General features: G+C 46.4%; 1 protein-coding gene and 2 long non-coding RNA genes across 19 annotated transcripts; 2 read left to right on the top strand and 1 right to left on the bottom strand.

Moving 5' to 3' along the window:
- Positions 1 to 237: 237 nt before the first annotated feature.
- On the top strand, positions 238 to 8042 carry LOC109759559 (uncharacterized). Of its 17 annotated transcripts, XR_006671297.2 has the most exons (13): positions 254 to 1973; positions 2051 to 2172; positions 2267 to 2351; positions 2761 to 3548; positions 3671 to 3812; positions 4071 to 4188; positions 4486 to 4627; positions 4958 to 5964; positions 6083 to 6183; positions 6995 to 7040; positions 7122 to 7176; positions 7273 to 7423; positions 7613 to 8042. It is a non-coding gene; the product is annotated as an uncharacterized lncRNA (long non-coding RNA). The 17 variants fall into 17 exon arrangements; XR_006671288.2 differs by having other exon boundaries at positions 7122 to 7423; XR_006671294.2 differs by having other exon boundaries at positions 6995 to 7176.
- LOC141042569 (uncharacterized) lies at positions 8043 to 9620 on the bottom strand. The gene is made up of 2 exons (XR_012205798.1): positions 9080 to 9620; positions 8043 to 8781 (listed from the first exon to the last, which is right to left on the bottom strand). It is a non-coding gene; the product is annotated as an uncharacterized lncRNA (long non-coding RNA).
- Positions 9621 to 13900: 4280 nt separating this feature from the next.
- On the top strand, positions 13901 to 14838 carry LOC109759560 (uncharacterized). The gene is made up of 3 exons (XM_040403097.1): positions 13901 to 14312; positions 14411 to 14633; positions 14688 to 14838. Exons 1-3 carry the CDS (start codon positions 13928 to 13930, stop codon positions 14836 to 14838), a joined length of 759 nt encoding a protein of 252 aa, XP_040259031.1. The 5' UTR covers positions 13901 to 13927.
- Positions 14839 to 15143: the final 305 nt, after the last annotated feature.

Raw genomic sequence — 15143 nt, 5'->3', positions numbered from 1 at the left:
TCCAACACCAACGCACACACACCAAAAACATGCCAATTGAACATATAAACGCTCCTAGCCTACCCGCCGACCTGAGGCCTCCGCGTGCGCTTCGATTCTTTTCCTGTAGGTGCATTTTGGCTGCTGGCGCATGGTGGACCATTGGTTCGTTTATACATCCGCATCTGCTTCGAGAGTGTCTGCCAGGTGGGCCATGTTAGCCATGGGCCCAATAAATCAGCTGCTTTTAACGGTGACTAAGGTATGCCTCGTTCGGGCTGGAGACGAGCGACCCTAGAAAATATCCGCCTCCACTTCCCCTCTCTCCTCCCTCTCTCGTTTTCCTCCTCTCTCAGATCGGGTGCCATCGCACGCCATGGTTTCGGATTGGGCAGAGGTCGCCGCCATGGGAGAAGGGGAGGGTGAGACCTGGGGCTCTACCAGCAGCACACGTGAGCAGAGGGCCTAAGTGCCAGGTGAGCTCTCGCCCGCTGTGCCCGCGCCCTGCCGCCCGCCGCCGCCGCGCGCCCCCGCCATGCCCGCCTGCTCGCCTGGGCGGCGTAGCCCCGCCTGCGCACTGCAGCGGCGGCCTGCTGCTCCACCGCATCCGCACCGCGCTCGCCCTGCCATGCCCGCATCCGCGCCGCGCCAGGCCACACCCCCCCGCCTGCGCGCTCGCCCGCGAGCTCGCCTCCGCCGCCGCTGCTCAGCCCAGGCCATGACGAGCTCACCCGCGCGCTCACCCTGCTTCGCCCTGTGCTGGCCTACACGAGCAGTAACACGGCGACTACCTGCCCCTTGTCGGTCTCCTCCACTCCTCCAGTGCCAGTGGAACGGCGTGAGCACCGCCTGGATGTCGGGAAACAGCGGCGGCGAAGGCGGAGGTCTCGACGCCGGCGAGGCCAGCCGGAGGGAGCGCCGTGCTCTGCTACTCCGCCCGAGAGCTCCGCTACTCCGCCGCGCGTGCCAGCGCCTGCCCCCCCTTTTTTTGGTTTCTTCCATCTGGATTTCTGATTTGATTTCAAAGTGTGGAGGTGGATGGTACTTCAGGGAGGAAGTTGGTTGCAATTTCCTTTTGTACAATGCAGCGGGCACAAAATAATTTGCAGGCAAGCTTTCTTTCAGCGATTGGTGAGTTACAGGTCAACTGTGTCTCACCCACTGAAAAAAATAGCGCGCTATACCGTCGCTAATAGCACGCTATAGCGTATTGAGAATTGTCTCGCTAAATATATCGGTGTACAATGTCTCGCTAATAGCACGCTATAGCGCGATATAGCATGCTAATAGCATATTTTGAGGTCGCCGCTATTTTGCTGTAGCGCGCTATTTTTTTCATTGGTCTCACCTCACTAAATCGGGTTCTCATGCTTTTTCTTGCTTGATATTAATCAATATTCTTGGCACATCCTTACAGGGATATCATGTACAGTGCTAATCACCTAATGCGATTTAGACCAGCGAGTTTTCTATTTTGGCCTTTGTTTTCTATGTGCAGGGTGTATGCAGATCTATGGGAGTTCATACAATGCAACGGCTACGATTTAATTAGTAGTTTCCTTCATTTTCATATTGTTCTTTAGCCCTGCTATTTGTATGGTTCAGTTTGCATTTTTATGCTCAGATGAAAGAATAATTTCTCCAACAGCAGGTTTATGTACCATGGATATATAACTTCGATTTTTTGTCCAATATATAGCCTTTTAAATAATGGATATGGTAAATGCATCGTTAGTAACCACTGGAATTAAAAGTATTCAGTCAGTCTCTTTGATATCCAGCATGGTCAATCTAAATAGATGAATGATGGAGAGAGGGTACTTTTGGGCTTTTCTAGAAGATGCTCTTGAGTTAACTGTTCATTGCTGCTTGTTTGTAATGTGTTCTTTGAAATCTAATCGGTCCATCTTTGTGATGTTTTTTAGGTGTGTGCTCATGCCTAGGTTTGTGTTCTCAACTTGAGTATATGGTGCCCATATTGTGATGGATATCAGGTGAGGAAAGCAGTTTTATTATGTAATTATGGTGTACACTAGAGAAACATGTTAGTTATGGGCCTGCTCCGTGCCAGGGAGTCACCACGGTGCTGCCTTTGCTCATCCCCTCGGGCCTCATGCACTAACTCGAGGATGGCGCCGATGGATCGGCCAACTCCATCCTGGCCGACGGCAAGGGCGAATGCTGGTTTCCAAGGTGAGGTAGTCTCTATGTCCACTAAACTCCAACCTTCCTTTTCTTTTCTGTTAGCTCCCTCTCCCCTTTTTGATGAGCACGACAACGACGTTAGGTGGTTCTCCCAGTCAATGAAGTGGTATGGAGCAGCAAACCATGGATGATTTGGAGGCTGCTTGGGCATGAAGCAGTAAAACATGGTGATTTACTTCTATTAGTCTAGATCTTCTTCTAAATAAGTTGTTTACATACTATACTTGAAGATTGCAGCAGGCACAAAATGCTTGACATACTAAAATCACTATGCCTCGTTTCTACTATCAAACTCAGTGTATATTTAGATGCATTTGTACAATGAAAGATCCATGAGGTTGTGGGGTTGTTTTGTAGATTTTTTTGCAGATATTAGTTGGGTGCAAGTATATAATTCTAATTATAATTGATTGTCTCTTGATGTCGCTAATTTTGTATGAGCTATAGGTGACCATCATCATGTTCTTTCTATTTTTTTATAGGCAATATTTTCTTTCTAATATTTAGTTTTCTTTCAAGATTAATGATGTTTTCACTGTTTTGTCAGATAACAATTTTCGCCGACCTTTGTTGCAGCTCCTCTGCCATGCTTTTTTCTCCGAAGAGGAGCAACAGGTAAGGAGCGCAACCCTTCGTGCATCATGCTCCATGGTGCAGCAGCCAGAACAGGCGACCACGGGTGAGCGAATGGTTGATCTGATGCCAAGGTGGTCCTTGGTCCATTACCCTTTATGCTGAAAATTGCTTCTCTTGGTCATCTCTGTGCTTCTGACAGCCACCAGAGGAACATGTGGCAACTAATTTATGCTTCATTATCTACTCATTTTTATTCCTGACATTTAGGTCTTGTCCTTTATCAGTTCTTTTACAAGGAGGGATATAATATATCTCTGAACTAAAATACACCCAAGTTCCTATTCCCGCTACCACATAATATATATTGTTGCCTTGTGTTGTAATGGTTTTGTTGTCACACTTGTATAAGTAAAGTGGGCAGGATGAATGACGTTAAGCAAACCATTTCCTGCAAACTAAACTAAGGCTTGCCATATTTAGTAATCATGCATATGCATGTACATTAGTTTCTATCATGTAGCATATCTTCAGGTTTCAGAATTTAAATGTCCTTTGTCTTGTGTACCAGGTGGTTAACTGAGATTTTGTTTGCTTGTTTTACTGATTTTTTTGAGCAATGCCGACATACATGGTTTATGATGTTATTGGTGGTCTGAAGTTTTTGTAGAAGCATTTGAGTGTTCTCGAGCTTAGGAGTTAGGAACTCAAGGAACAGTAATAAAAACATTCCGATCTGCTGCTGAAGGATGATCGTTAATTTCATTAGCTATCCTGATTTCTTTTCGACGGTAGGTCTGGAGCTTGCATGGACTTTTATTTGTATTTGCTATTATCTTTGGAGATCCGATTTCAATAAATGCACTGAGTTTAGAGCTCAAAATTTTCTGAACGTTTATATCATTCTTTTCAGCTGAGCCAGGGTTACGGACGATGGCAGGAGCGAGCAGTGGCAAGTGTTTTCTCATTTCCAGTATGTTTGATGTTCAGTTCATAGGAACATCCTAGACCACCTTTGGAAAAACCACAGCCTTCACTACCCCAGCAAAGCATGGGTAGGTTCCTGACCTTTAAAACACATGATGAAACAAAGTATTGTAGATACAAAATATTGCCATGTTGAACTCCAGAGATACAAAATAGGCTACATGCTTCTTCGAGAATTATGTAAATTTTCATGTCATTGAAAACTACATAGTGTTCCACCATTGATTGTTAATTTTAGTCCAGCTTTTTGTTCCACAAGTGTTTCTTCCAATATTGGATAGTTTTGTGACATCTGACACGTATTCTTTTTTACTATATTGTGACAGATGTGCCATAGAAATGGTGTCATCCATCAGGACCTTAAACTAGAGAACTTACACGCAAATAAGAAGAGTTCTCCTCTAAAGGCAATTGATTTTGGGCTATCTGTGTTCTTCAGGACTGGTATTCTCTGGAACATACCTTTGCACCTTATAATCTAGATCTGCTAAAATAAGCGATTTAGATCTTCCCATTTTTTCCTCTGATTTGTTTAGTAATTTCAAGCCTCTGAAGGCAAATGTGGAAACTCTTGTTAAAATATGTAATATATACATTTCCTACTGCATTTTGCTTGATTTTCCATCCCTGCATAATGGATTTAACTTAATTGATACAGTTTATTCAGAATATAAGTAAGACATTTTTGCCCCAGAACCTAAGGCTTATTCATCATCTATGATTGCTTTGCTGAAACTGTAGGCAAACCATACTATATGGCCCGAGAGGATCACCTTACAAATTGCTTTGATGTTGTGAAGAAACTGAACAGATATACAAGAGCATGAGCTCTTTGTCAGGGGCTACCTTTACTTGTGTGGCCTCTCGCTGAGGAGTCCTTTAGGTACTACTTCCTTACTGATTTCAACCAAGAACAAAACTCCATTCGTTTCTATCAGTAGGATATCATGTTTAATCTACATATCTTTTTATTCAGTGTATTTGCAGACCAATTGCGAGTTATTACCTAGGAAAATAAACATTTTTCTATCTCAAATTTGCATACCAATACCTTTGCCTAATTTAAGATTGATTTTCTTATGAAGATGAAGATTTGTGATGCTGTAACGTTCTTCAGTTTCTGGTGTTTTAGATGTCAGTTCATGGTTGAGATAGTTCTGGTGTGTTGTCTGGCTGAAAAAATTGTAAATTTTGTTTTCTGTTATTGCTGCAGATGCTTTGCGCCTGCTCCGTTGTTATGCTACTGTGGAACGATGAGCCATCTGGCCAGGCTCATCGCCACCTCATATGTTATCGCCGTTGTACCCACCTGGCCAGGCTCATCGCCACCTCACTACTGGAATTAGGATCTTTGCCGTCAGCCAGCTCTTTGCCGTCTGCTAGCTGACGGCAAAGAAGGTCTTTGCCATCAGCTTACAGAAAGCTGACGGCAAAGAAAGAGCGGATGACAAAGAGGGTGTTTGCCATCAGCCTGCTCTTTGCCGTCAGCTAACTGACGGCATAGAATTTTTGCCGTCTGCTAGCAGACAACAAAGAGGGTGGGTGGTCCACTAACGAGAATGACCTAATGGCCACTTTCTTTGCCGTCTGGAGCTCGAAAGCAGACGGCAAAGAAAATAACCTAACGTATCTAACGGCCGCCCCCGCCCCCGGCAGACGGCACGGATCGATGACTTAGCACACACCCACCCACGACCCACACAGCCCTGGCCCCCACCCACGATGCACACACACACCCACACCCACGTTGGATCCCATCTCTCTCGTTTTCCTCGATCCCCTTTCTCCACCCCACGCCGCCGCCAGATTCCGGTGATCCCCGTCGTTCCCCACCGCCCAGCTCTCCTCCCCGAGGTCACCTTTCCCCACTCACCATCTCCACCGACTGGTTTCTCTCCTCGCCCAGGAGAGCCACGCCCAGGCACTGGTGGTGGTGCACCGCGAGGAGGCCCCAGCGGCGTCGAGCTGCTGTTGCGGCGGGCTGTTGCTGCGGGCACAGCGACGTCGGCGAGGTCGGGAAGGTCGCAGCCCTTCAAGATTCTCAATGGCGGCGTCTCGGCGCTGATGGCGGAGTCGACGGTGAGCATCGGCGGGTACATGGCGTCGGGGTACTGGAGGGTGGCCGGCGTGCAACTCTCCATCAACCACCTCAAGCCCGCCCGCATCGGCGACCGCATCAAGACCAAGGCGAACCCCATCCAGGTCGGCCGCAATGTCCAGGTACGTACAATCCCCACACGAAACGAAATTCCCCTAGTTCCACCGTTGGTATGCTGCTCCTGCGCCGAGCTACTGCTGCTGCTGCCCCCGGTCACTCTCTAACATGTATACGTACCAGGCAGAGGTCGAGGGACGAGGCGTCTCCAAGCAGAGGCCGGTCTTCTGCAACCTGCAACTACGATCTTGGACGGCCGGCGCACGCGGGGTTGCAGCCTGCAGGTACGATTATTAATCCGGTCTCTGTCCACAGTTGATTGGCACCTACTGGCTAGCTAGTATGGATATATATGTAGCTGCAGATCAGAGAGCAACTTCTTCATTTACCTTGTAGTAGCTAGTTGATCTGACTGCTAGCTAGCTGGATTGGATTTTATGTACTGTAGCTTAATTGTGTGTAATGTTTGTTCTTCCATAGAGATGTGTTTCCCCACCTGCCTATTGCCTGTCGTCTTCATGATGTAACTAAAACACTAAGTGAATTGTGGTGTCTCAATGCTAAGAAACAATCAGCACAGCAAAGGCCCAGCCTAAAAGTAGCGCATAGGTTGTTTTTCAGGTACATAGTCGCACCCAAGCTAACTTAGTTATGTAGCTCCTGGCAGAGCAGAGACATGGCCAGTAGGAGCACTCTTTTTATCCTGAACGAACAGGTCACTGTGCCATCAAAAGATCAAGTAGACCTTTTTCCTTGCAGATTTCCTTTTTTATCGTTAATTAGAATTGACCCTCTGAATTATAAGTAGATCCGGCGAGATGGTGCTGTGTAATTTTTCTTCTCAAGGTTAGCAAAGCTGAGAAATTTGAGAGTTTAAGATATACTTCTGTCCAAAACAAGTTGAAGAATTACTGGAATCAACTCTAATCTATGAGCATTTAAGGTGCTATTTTGTAGAAATTTTAGTCAAACATATGTTATGCACATGTTGCCTCAAAAATATTGGTTTATATCTTTCTCACACATATACCACACGAATATTTACATCTACGAATGGCTGGTCATGGCCGGTGCCATTTTTTTTGTTGATTGTAGGTGAAGTCTTCGGTGGATTAATTATTTCGGTGTCTTGATGATGGCAGTAAGATAGCGTGCTTGTCTATGTCCTCTGTTTTTGTATTGTGTCCTAACAATAAATGATGCATTTGTTGATTTGTGGCAGTGGCTATCATCGTCTTATAATCTCCAATAAATGGTCCATTTGTTGATTTGTAGCAGTATGTCTATAATCGGCTGATAATCTACTCTGTACTACGTAAGAGAATGAACAAAAGACATATTAAAATAACTAGCTTTTTTTTGGGCCTTTGTAGGAGTACATGTTTTATGTTTGAAGATGACTAATACTATTATTTATTGGTAATACATGGTTGGAGCTCCTCTTGTGGAATGACATGCATGATTGGCTGAGCATGGAAGAGTTGTCAGAAGTAATGGTTTTGCAATACATTTCATCTTGCTTTGGTTAGTTCTATATGTGACATTTATATAAACATGTCATTTCAACAGTATGTATTACTAGATGGAACAAGTAATTTACAGTATGTAGTGCTCCCTCCGTTCACAAATACAAGCTGTTCTAACTTTTTTCTGAATCAGATTTATATAAACATGTTTTATTGTGTTCATTCACTCATTTCAGTCCGTATGCAGTAAATATTGAAATCCCCACATGTCGGGATGCTGCTCCTGCACCGAGCTACTGCTGTTGCGGGCACAACAATGAGCCGGGGAGCAGCTGCGTCAGGCTGCTGCTACTGCGTTGAGCTGCTGCTGCTGCGGGCGCGACATCTCTCCTTTCCCCACCTCTGTTGCCTTCTTAATTTTGGTTGTGGTGGTTGCATCACCGGCGCGGTCGCAAATCAGTATGTAGTGTGCTTGTGGAGTTGGGTCTGGACTGCAGTGTCCATCCAGTAGGTTAGGTGTTGTTGCTGCTAGATCCCATGATGCTCACCTAAGTTTTGTGTTATGTGGAGGCCAACCTATGTGATCTTATTTGTCGACACTTGTGTGGTGTTGTCTTACTTTTTGATACAGGTCATATGATATATATGTTTTTATGAATGATTTTGTGATGTTCTTATTTTCCTGTGGTCTGTGTTGATATTTGTGATATATGCATGGGCTATACATATAAATATGAATTGCTGAACATACTGTAAATCAATGACAGAGATGGCAAAGAAGGAGATTTGCCGTCTGTGCATCTGGACACTTTGGACACTTTGCCGTCTGCTGGCAGACGACAAAGACCTTTGCTTCTTTGCCGTTAGCGGCGGACGGCAAAGGCTGCCGTTAGCCGCCTAACGGACTAACATCGCATTTATTGCCGTCGGCTTTCTTTGCCGTCAGCCGCTGATGCAAAGGCCCTTTTGCCGTCCGCTTCAAAAAGCAGATGGCAAAGAAGCTCTTTACCGATCCCTACTTTGCCGGAGCCTTTTGCCGACGGTGGCAGACGGCAAAGGCCTTTGCCGTCCGCCATCCTTGCCTTTGCCGTCTGCCGTGACAGACGGCAAAGTAGCTGATTCCTGTAGTGTTACTCCCTTCCGCCTCGAGGCAAGGGTATGTACCTTACCTAATTTACCTAGCAAATATAGTGTTATCTGTAATTATGAGAATGGTAACACCAACATACCTGGTCTTGTGGATAATTACTACTATTATCCAGTGCTCCATAGCCACAACTGTAGAATACACCGAACTGGCCAAAAGTGCTCCATAGCCACAACTGTAGAACACACCGGACTGACCAAAAGATGCCTACAACCAATAACTACAGATATGCTCTCCTGCACCATGGTTTTCTGTTTCACTAGTGTTACCTGAGCCAAAAATTCAAAAACATTGTCACCTCTTTTCTGAATCAGAAGATGGCTGATTGTCCGATACTACTAAAAAAGCATAGCCCAAAAAGCATGAATGAATGATGGATCTGAAACTGTACTTCATTGCTGATGTACATAGCACAAAAATCATAGATGCTTAGGCTATCGAGATTTGGCACACAGTACATATCTGACGCAGATAATAACTTCAAAAATTACATGGCAATCAAAACTTTATGCAAGTCTATGAAGAGCATCATTGAATCATTTTCCTTTAATTAATTTTAAAACATACATGTGCTCTTGCAGCAGTCTTGCTCCTTCGACGCTTCAACAGCAGTTCACCGATTAGTTTACCAGCCGGCGGCAGCATCAGTGATCCGCTGCACAGCAGCATGCAGCACGAGCGGAGAAGGCAGTGAGAGAAGGAGAAGCACCAGCAGCCAACAACCAACAGCCAACACCTGTCACCTGGAGTGGAGGCCTGGAGGGCCCTCACTGCAGAGGGCGGCGAGAGTTGGCAAGACCGGCGACCAGCGGTTGGCAGCAGTGAGAAGCGAGTGAAAGATCGGTGGCTGGTCGTTTTGGGGGAAAGGAGGAGAACAGATAAGGTTTGGTTTGGGAAAGGAGGAGATTTTTTTTAGAACTGGGAAAGGATGAGGTGAGATGAGCGTGCGTGGGAGTTAGTCGATGTATATGGGTCGGATGTATTTGGGCTGGGCCAAATGCTTATAGTACACTGGGGTCGTGGCACCCTTTTGGTCACTTATGCATGCAAGTTGATCAACTATCTAATAAAACAAACTTCTTTAAGGGTCCAGTAGGTGTTATATGTACAAGCAATGCTTACTGCTTCTCACTGATCATACACGATAAATAGCCTTTTCTGTTTTTCACTAATGCACAAGCTAATTAACCATCCAATTAAATGAGCTGTGTTTTCGGATTCATTAGGTCTTCTGTTTGTTTGTGTTGTCCTCTGTTTGTTGTTCCAAACTCTTACCATGATCTCCTTATCTATTCATCACAGCCGAACCATTGTGTTGCAAGCACAATAGGCCATTCGAGTATCTTCATCGCCCATGCAAAGCAAGCTCAATCCGAAAGTTCAAAGGCAAGAAAATCCATCTGAATATTTTCTTTTAAGCATCAAGCTTTAATGTAATGGAATATAAGTATCTTTAAGTTGATTCTAAATCAATCTCACACACATGCTTTGAATGCTTGGCTCGCTCTCGCTTTTTGCGCCATGGTCAAACATGCAGCGATGACTCTGTCTAATGTTTATCACTTCAATATGTGCCCGAATAATATTAATGTACACTCTTTCAATACATGGGTTGCTCTCGGCCTTTGCGCCATTGGCGCAACTGGTCATCTAGTAAATAAAAAAGTCATATAAATAGGAAAAAAGCGATCAGATCAGTGAAGCAACAAACTACAACAATGATCATATTCGCACCAATTATCTCGTGACACCACACGGACGACGAGATTCTTCAACGGCAACACCTTCACGAAGGGAGTGACACTTCAGCGTCGCCGTCGCCGGATCCAACCATCCAGGGCCGAAATATAGATTTTCATCCCGAAGAACCAGTCCGAGCATATACGAGCAATGCCTTCAACATGGTAATAACGTAAAACCATCGTCATTGCCAGGTATAACCAACTCAGGTCATACCTAGGCGTACACCTATATAAAGGAGGTAGGGGCCTCCCGAGTCGGCAGCTAACATGCGCCTCTCTCATATGAGACAACCACCATCAAAACAGATCAGACATGCAAATTACCTCGCCTCGAGGGCCTGAACTTGGAGTAAATCCTTCGTCTCGTGAGCAGAAAATCACAACGACAATTATTTCCTCTAGGGTTACGGATTGCTTGTACGACTGTGTGGAAGGTTATGCCAACATGTGTCATTATTATTATTGTTAATCATGAATTCTACGCAGCTTATGATAGGGGTCATATTCAAGCACTTATAGAGGCTTAGTTGTTGTTTTGCTTTTTTTGTTTCATATTTACGTACTGAAGCTTGATACTTGAACCACATTTAATAAATGGTTGTGTGTTATGTAGAGGCCAGGGCTAAGAGCATCTACACCTGGGCGCCTCAAACCCCCCTCAAATGACCGGACGGTTGGCCTAGTCACTGACCGGTAAAAAAAAGGGATAATTAGATTTATGCCCCTAGTTGTGTCCCACTCGGCTGTTTTACCCCTACTTTTCAAAAGTCACCGCTTCTGTCCAAGTCACTTCGCTCCTCTTATGCTTTTGCCCTTTGACCGTTTGACCGTCAGTTTGAAAGCTTCTTAACTAATTCATACTAAATCAGAAAAATGCAAATAAGATACCAAAATGTTCAGAAAAACATCACCTATATTGACTATTCATGGTGGTATCAAAAGAGCTAAAACTCGGATGTGCACTTTCCAACACTTTTTTCATGAATGCAAATGACACTGACATATAGGTGATGTTTTTTTTGAACATTTTGGTATCTTATTTGCATTTTTCTGATTTATTATGAATTAGTTATGAAGTTTTCAAACCGGCAGTCAAACGGTCAAAGGGCAAAAGCATAAGAGGAGCAAAGTGACTTGGACAGAACCGGTGAATTTTGGAAATTAGGGGTAAAACAGACGAGTGGGACACAACTAGGGGCATAAATCTAATTATCCCTAAAAAAACTATTCAGACGGACACCTCAAACCGGCCTCAAACGCCCGGGCTGACTGTCAGCCGTCATATCCAGCCCAAATCTTGGGCAGATATGGGGAGGCCCGTGCGCGACCAGCCGCGTCCGCCATGTCTGACCTGACAACGCGACCCCACCACAAAGTGCACCAAATCACCACGTCCCGATCCACCCGATTCTAGTTGCTCCTCTCCTCTCTTCTCCCTCCTCTTCATCGGCAGTCTCCTAGCTCCACCGCCACCCTTGCGCTCCGACGCCATTTTGAGCCTCGGCGCTGCCAGCACCAGCACAACACTCCTCCCATCCATGTTCGCCGCCGCAGACATCATTGTAGGCCCGGATGCCACTGCGGTACGTCCAGCAACTCTCAGATTGCACCTTGCCCTCTATGTGTTTGACACATTACCGAATCAGGTTTTTTGTGATTTTTTCTAACGCAAACAATGGATTCTAATGGTTCGTCGAACAAGGAGTATGGACCCATGGAGCTTGATGAAATGACTCAAAATGAGTTCTTCGATCCATCAGATTCAGATGAAGATGTCGAAATGATCATGCTCATGAGCATCCAACTGGAAATGGGTTGGGATGTGGAGCATATTCTCAACTTAAGGGCTCGATCGAAGGGAGAAGAGTTATTAACCAGGATAGGGTCTCAGGAGCATGACAGCTATACAAGGACCACGTTGCTCCGGACCCAACTTTCCATGATGATCCATGGTTTCGTTTTGCGCGTTGTGTAGGGAATGGAGGAACACGATAACACCTTCAAGCTCAGTAGGGATTGTTGCGGCCAACTTTCATTCTCTGCTAAGCAGAAATGCACGGCTGCTCTGAGGATGCTTACACTTGGTACTGTCGTCAATGCCATTGGTGAGATGGTCCGGATGGGGGAGAGTGCCTCAAGGCCACTGTGAGGTTTGCTCGCATCATGGTGCATGTGTTTGGAGCATGGTATCTGAGAGAACCAACTATACTACACACACAAAAGTTGTTGGCTATTGAAGATGCAAGAGGTTTTCCAGGTATGGTTGGTTCAATTGATCACATGCATTGGCAATCTATGAACTGCCCCAAAGGTTTCCACGGAATGTAACAAGGTCACAGCAAAGAGGCCACCATCATACTGGAAGCAGTGACATTACATGACTTATGGATTTAGCATGTTTTCTTTGGAATGCCTAAACAACGGCATTAATGTGCTTCAATGATCTCTCGTGTTCAGGAGACTTTGTAATGGGGAATCGCTGCGGTGCAACTACACTGTCAACGGCCATGACTACAACATGGGGTACTGTGATATCTATCCGTAGTGGGCGGCGCTTGTGAAGACCATACCCGAACCTCAAGGCAACAAATAAAGCCACTTTGCAACAAGGCAGGAAGCACCTAGGAATGATGTGAAGAGGGCTTTCGGAGTGCTTCTAGCTCGTTGGGAAATTGTTTGTGGAGCTGCAATGATGTGGAAATCAGAGACTTTGTGGCAGCTGATGACATGTTCTAGCATTTTGCACAATATGATTGTCGAGGACCAGGGTGATAGGGTTGCCCAAACGAATGATTTTGAAGCGCTTGGAGAACAACTCCACATACCGATCAAGATACAAATCAGCTCATGAACTTTCTGCAGATGCATCAGAAACTTGAAGATCATCAGGTGCACGCATAGCTGCTCAGTGATCTTGTGGAGTATATGTGAACTCACAATGGAGACCAAAGAAGTAATGTTTGAGTTGTGCACTTGTAACAAATTTTATGTCCAAACTATATATTTTCGCTACCAACATTTGTTGTTTACGTGCGATGTTGACGTGTATGATGGACATGCATGGATTTGTATGAATTTGAGGTGTGTGGCTGCCAGGCCCTACATATGAGGGGCTGTCTGACTCTGTCCGCAGGCGTGCCAGGCACGTCCGGGGACATATAGGGGCCTGGATTCGGCAAGTCCGGCTGTAGATGCTCTAATCCTCTTTTTGTAAAAAGAAATGCAAACTTTGTTAACCTCCAACGCTCACAACTTTTTGATCTCAAACAGGATGTAAACCATGTCAGCTAGTCTCTCTCGAAGGGTGGAAAGGAAAAGACCGCAGTTTAGGGATGGGATGGCGGAGCTGTGCAAAACGTGTGACCGATGATGCGCAGGAGACGGTCGAACAAATTAACCAAACACATTCACGCGCGACGCATGAGAAGAGCAAATTAAGCATGGAGGCACGTACGTTCTGCGGTTAATTCGCCGGACGTACGCGCGCCGGCCAACTGGTTCAGTTCGTACTGCCCCGTGCACTCCATCTGCGTGCATGACGACGACGTACGATACCCGCGAAGAACATGTACACGTGCCCTGTATATATACACATACCACCTTTGTTCTGCAGAGCCATCCACGCTCCATCGATCTCCGTCTCCACATCGTACGTTTCACCGGGGAACCATCTATGGTCTCCATGGCGGCGGCCAAGCTCGCCGTCCTCCTGGCCGTGGCGGCACTCTTCGCCGTGGCGGAGGCAGCGAATCCCCAGGAAGCCCACTGCTGGCAGTGCTACTACTCCTGCATGCAGCAGAAGTGCGGCGGCTACCGCAACCCAGCCGCCCACACAGCCGTCGACGACGGTACGGCGGCCGCCTCCGTCCCCCTCAACTCCACCGACGGCACCACAGCCGTCGTGCACCCCGCCGATGGTGGTGCAGCCGCCCACGTCGCCGGTGGGTACGAGAGCTACTGCAAGTGCAACAAGGCGTGCATCCTGGACTGCTACAAGGCCCTGCCGCCGGTGTGCTACCAGATGTGCGTCTCCGAGACCTGCTCCAAGCTGCCACCATGTACGTATACATCTACATCACCGTCCAAAATCGTGCTTCTCAACTACTATACTTACCCGTATATAAGCTATCATCTGTATTTTGATTGGTTTTTGCAGGTAAGCAGGCGGAATGCTACAAAGCATGCGGGGACAAATGCTACCACAAGCAGCCAAGCCCGGGCCCGAAGCCGCCAAGCCCGAAGCCGAACCCAGGCCCGAAGCCGCCAAGCCCGAAGCCCACTCCGCCAAAGCCCGCACCTCCGAACCACGGTGGTTCACCGAAGCCCACGCCGCCAAAGCCCACACCTCCGAACCACGGTGGTTCACCGAAGCCCACGCCGCCAAAGCCCACACCTCCGGACCACGGTGGTTCACCGAAGCCCAAGCCGCCGAGGCCAACCCCGCCGAAGCGGCCGTGCCCTCCTCATGCGCCCAAGCCCAAGCCCAAGCCCAAGCCGTGTCCGCCAAAGCCCAAGCCCAAGCCGCCATGCCCATGCCCGCCAGCGGCCGATGTATCCGCGTCGACCGACATCAGCAACAACTGATGGGTGTACACTCATCAAGCAGAGCTAGTGATTATGCTTGCTGGATATCGATATAGATTATTCTGTGAGGTTACTCTATAGATAAGAAGTAAATCCATCGGCTCTAACTAAGTTGGGTATACTATAGATCATGTGTACTGAATGTCCCGAGCTATGTATGTACGTATTGTGTAATGAAATTAAAGTGAGAATATATTAATCTCCTATACGTTCAGCTAAGTTTATTTATTTATTGCTTTAGAGAATATCAAATTCAGATTACGTATTCCTTTCCTGCTTACATGCATGGTGATTGGTGCATTGTT

The sequence above is a fragment of the Aegilops tauschii genome, chromosome 3, assembly GCF_002575655.3.
Source record: "Aegilops tauschii subsp. strangulata cultivar AL8/78 chromosome 3, Aet v6.0, whole genome shotgun sequence".
In the NCBI taxonomy this organism is placed as follows: domain Eukaryota; kingdom Viridiplantae; phylum Streptophyta; class Magnoliopsida; order Poales; family Poaceae; genus Aegilops; species Aegilops tauschii.
This window is presented reverse-complemented; position numbering and strand designations above follow the sequence as displayed.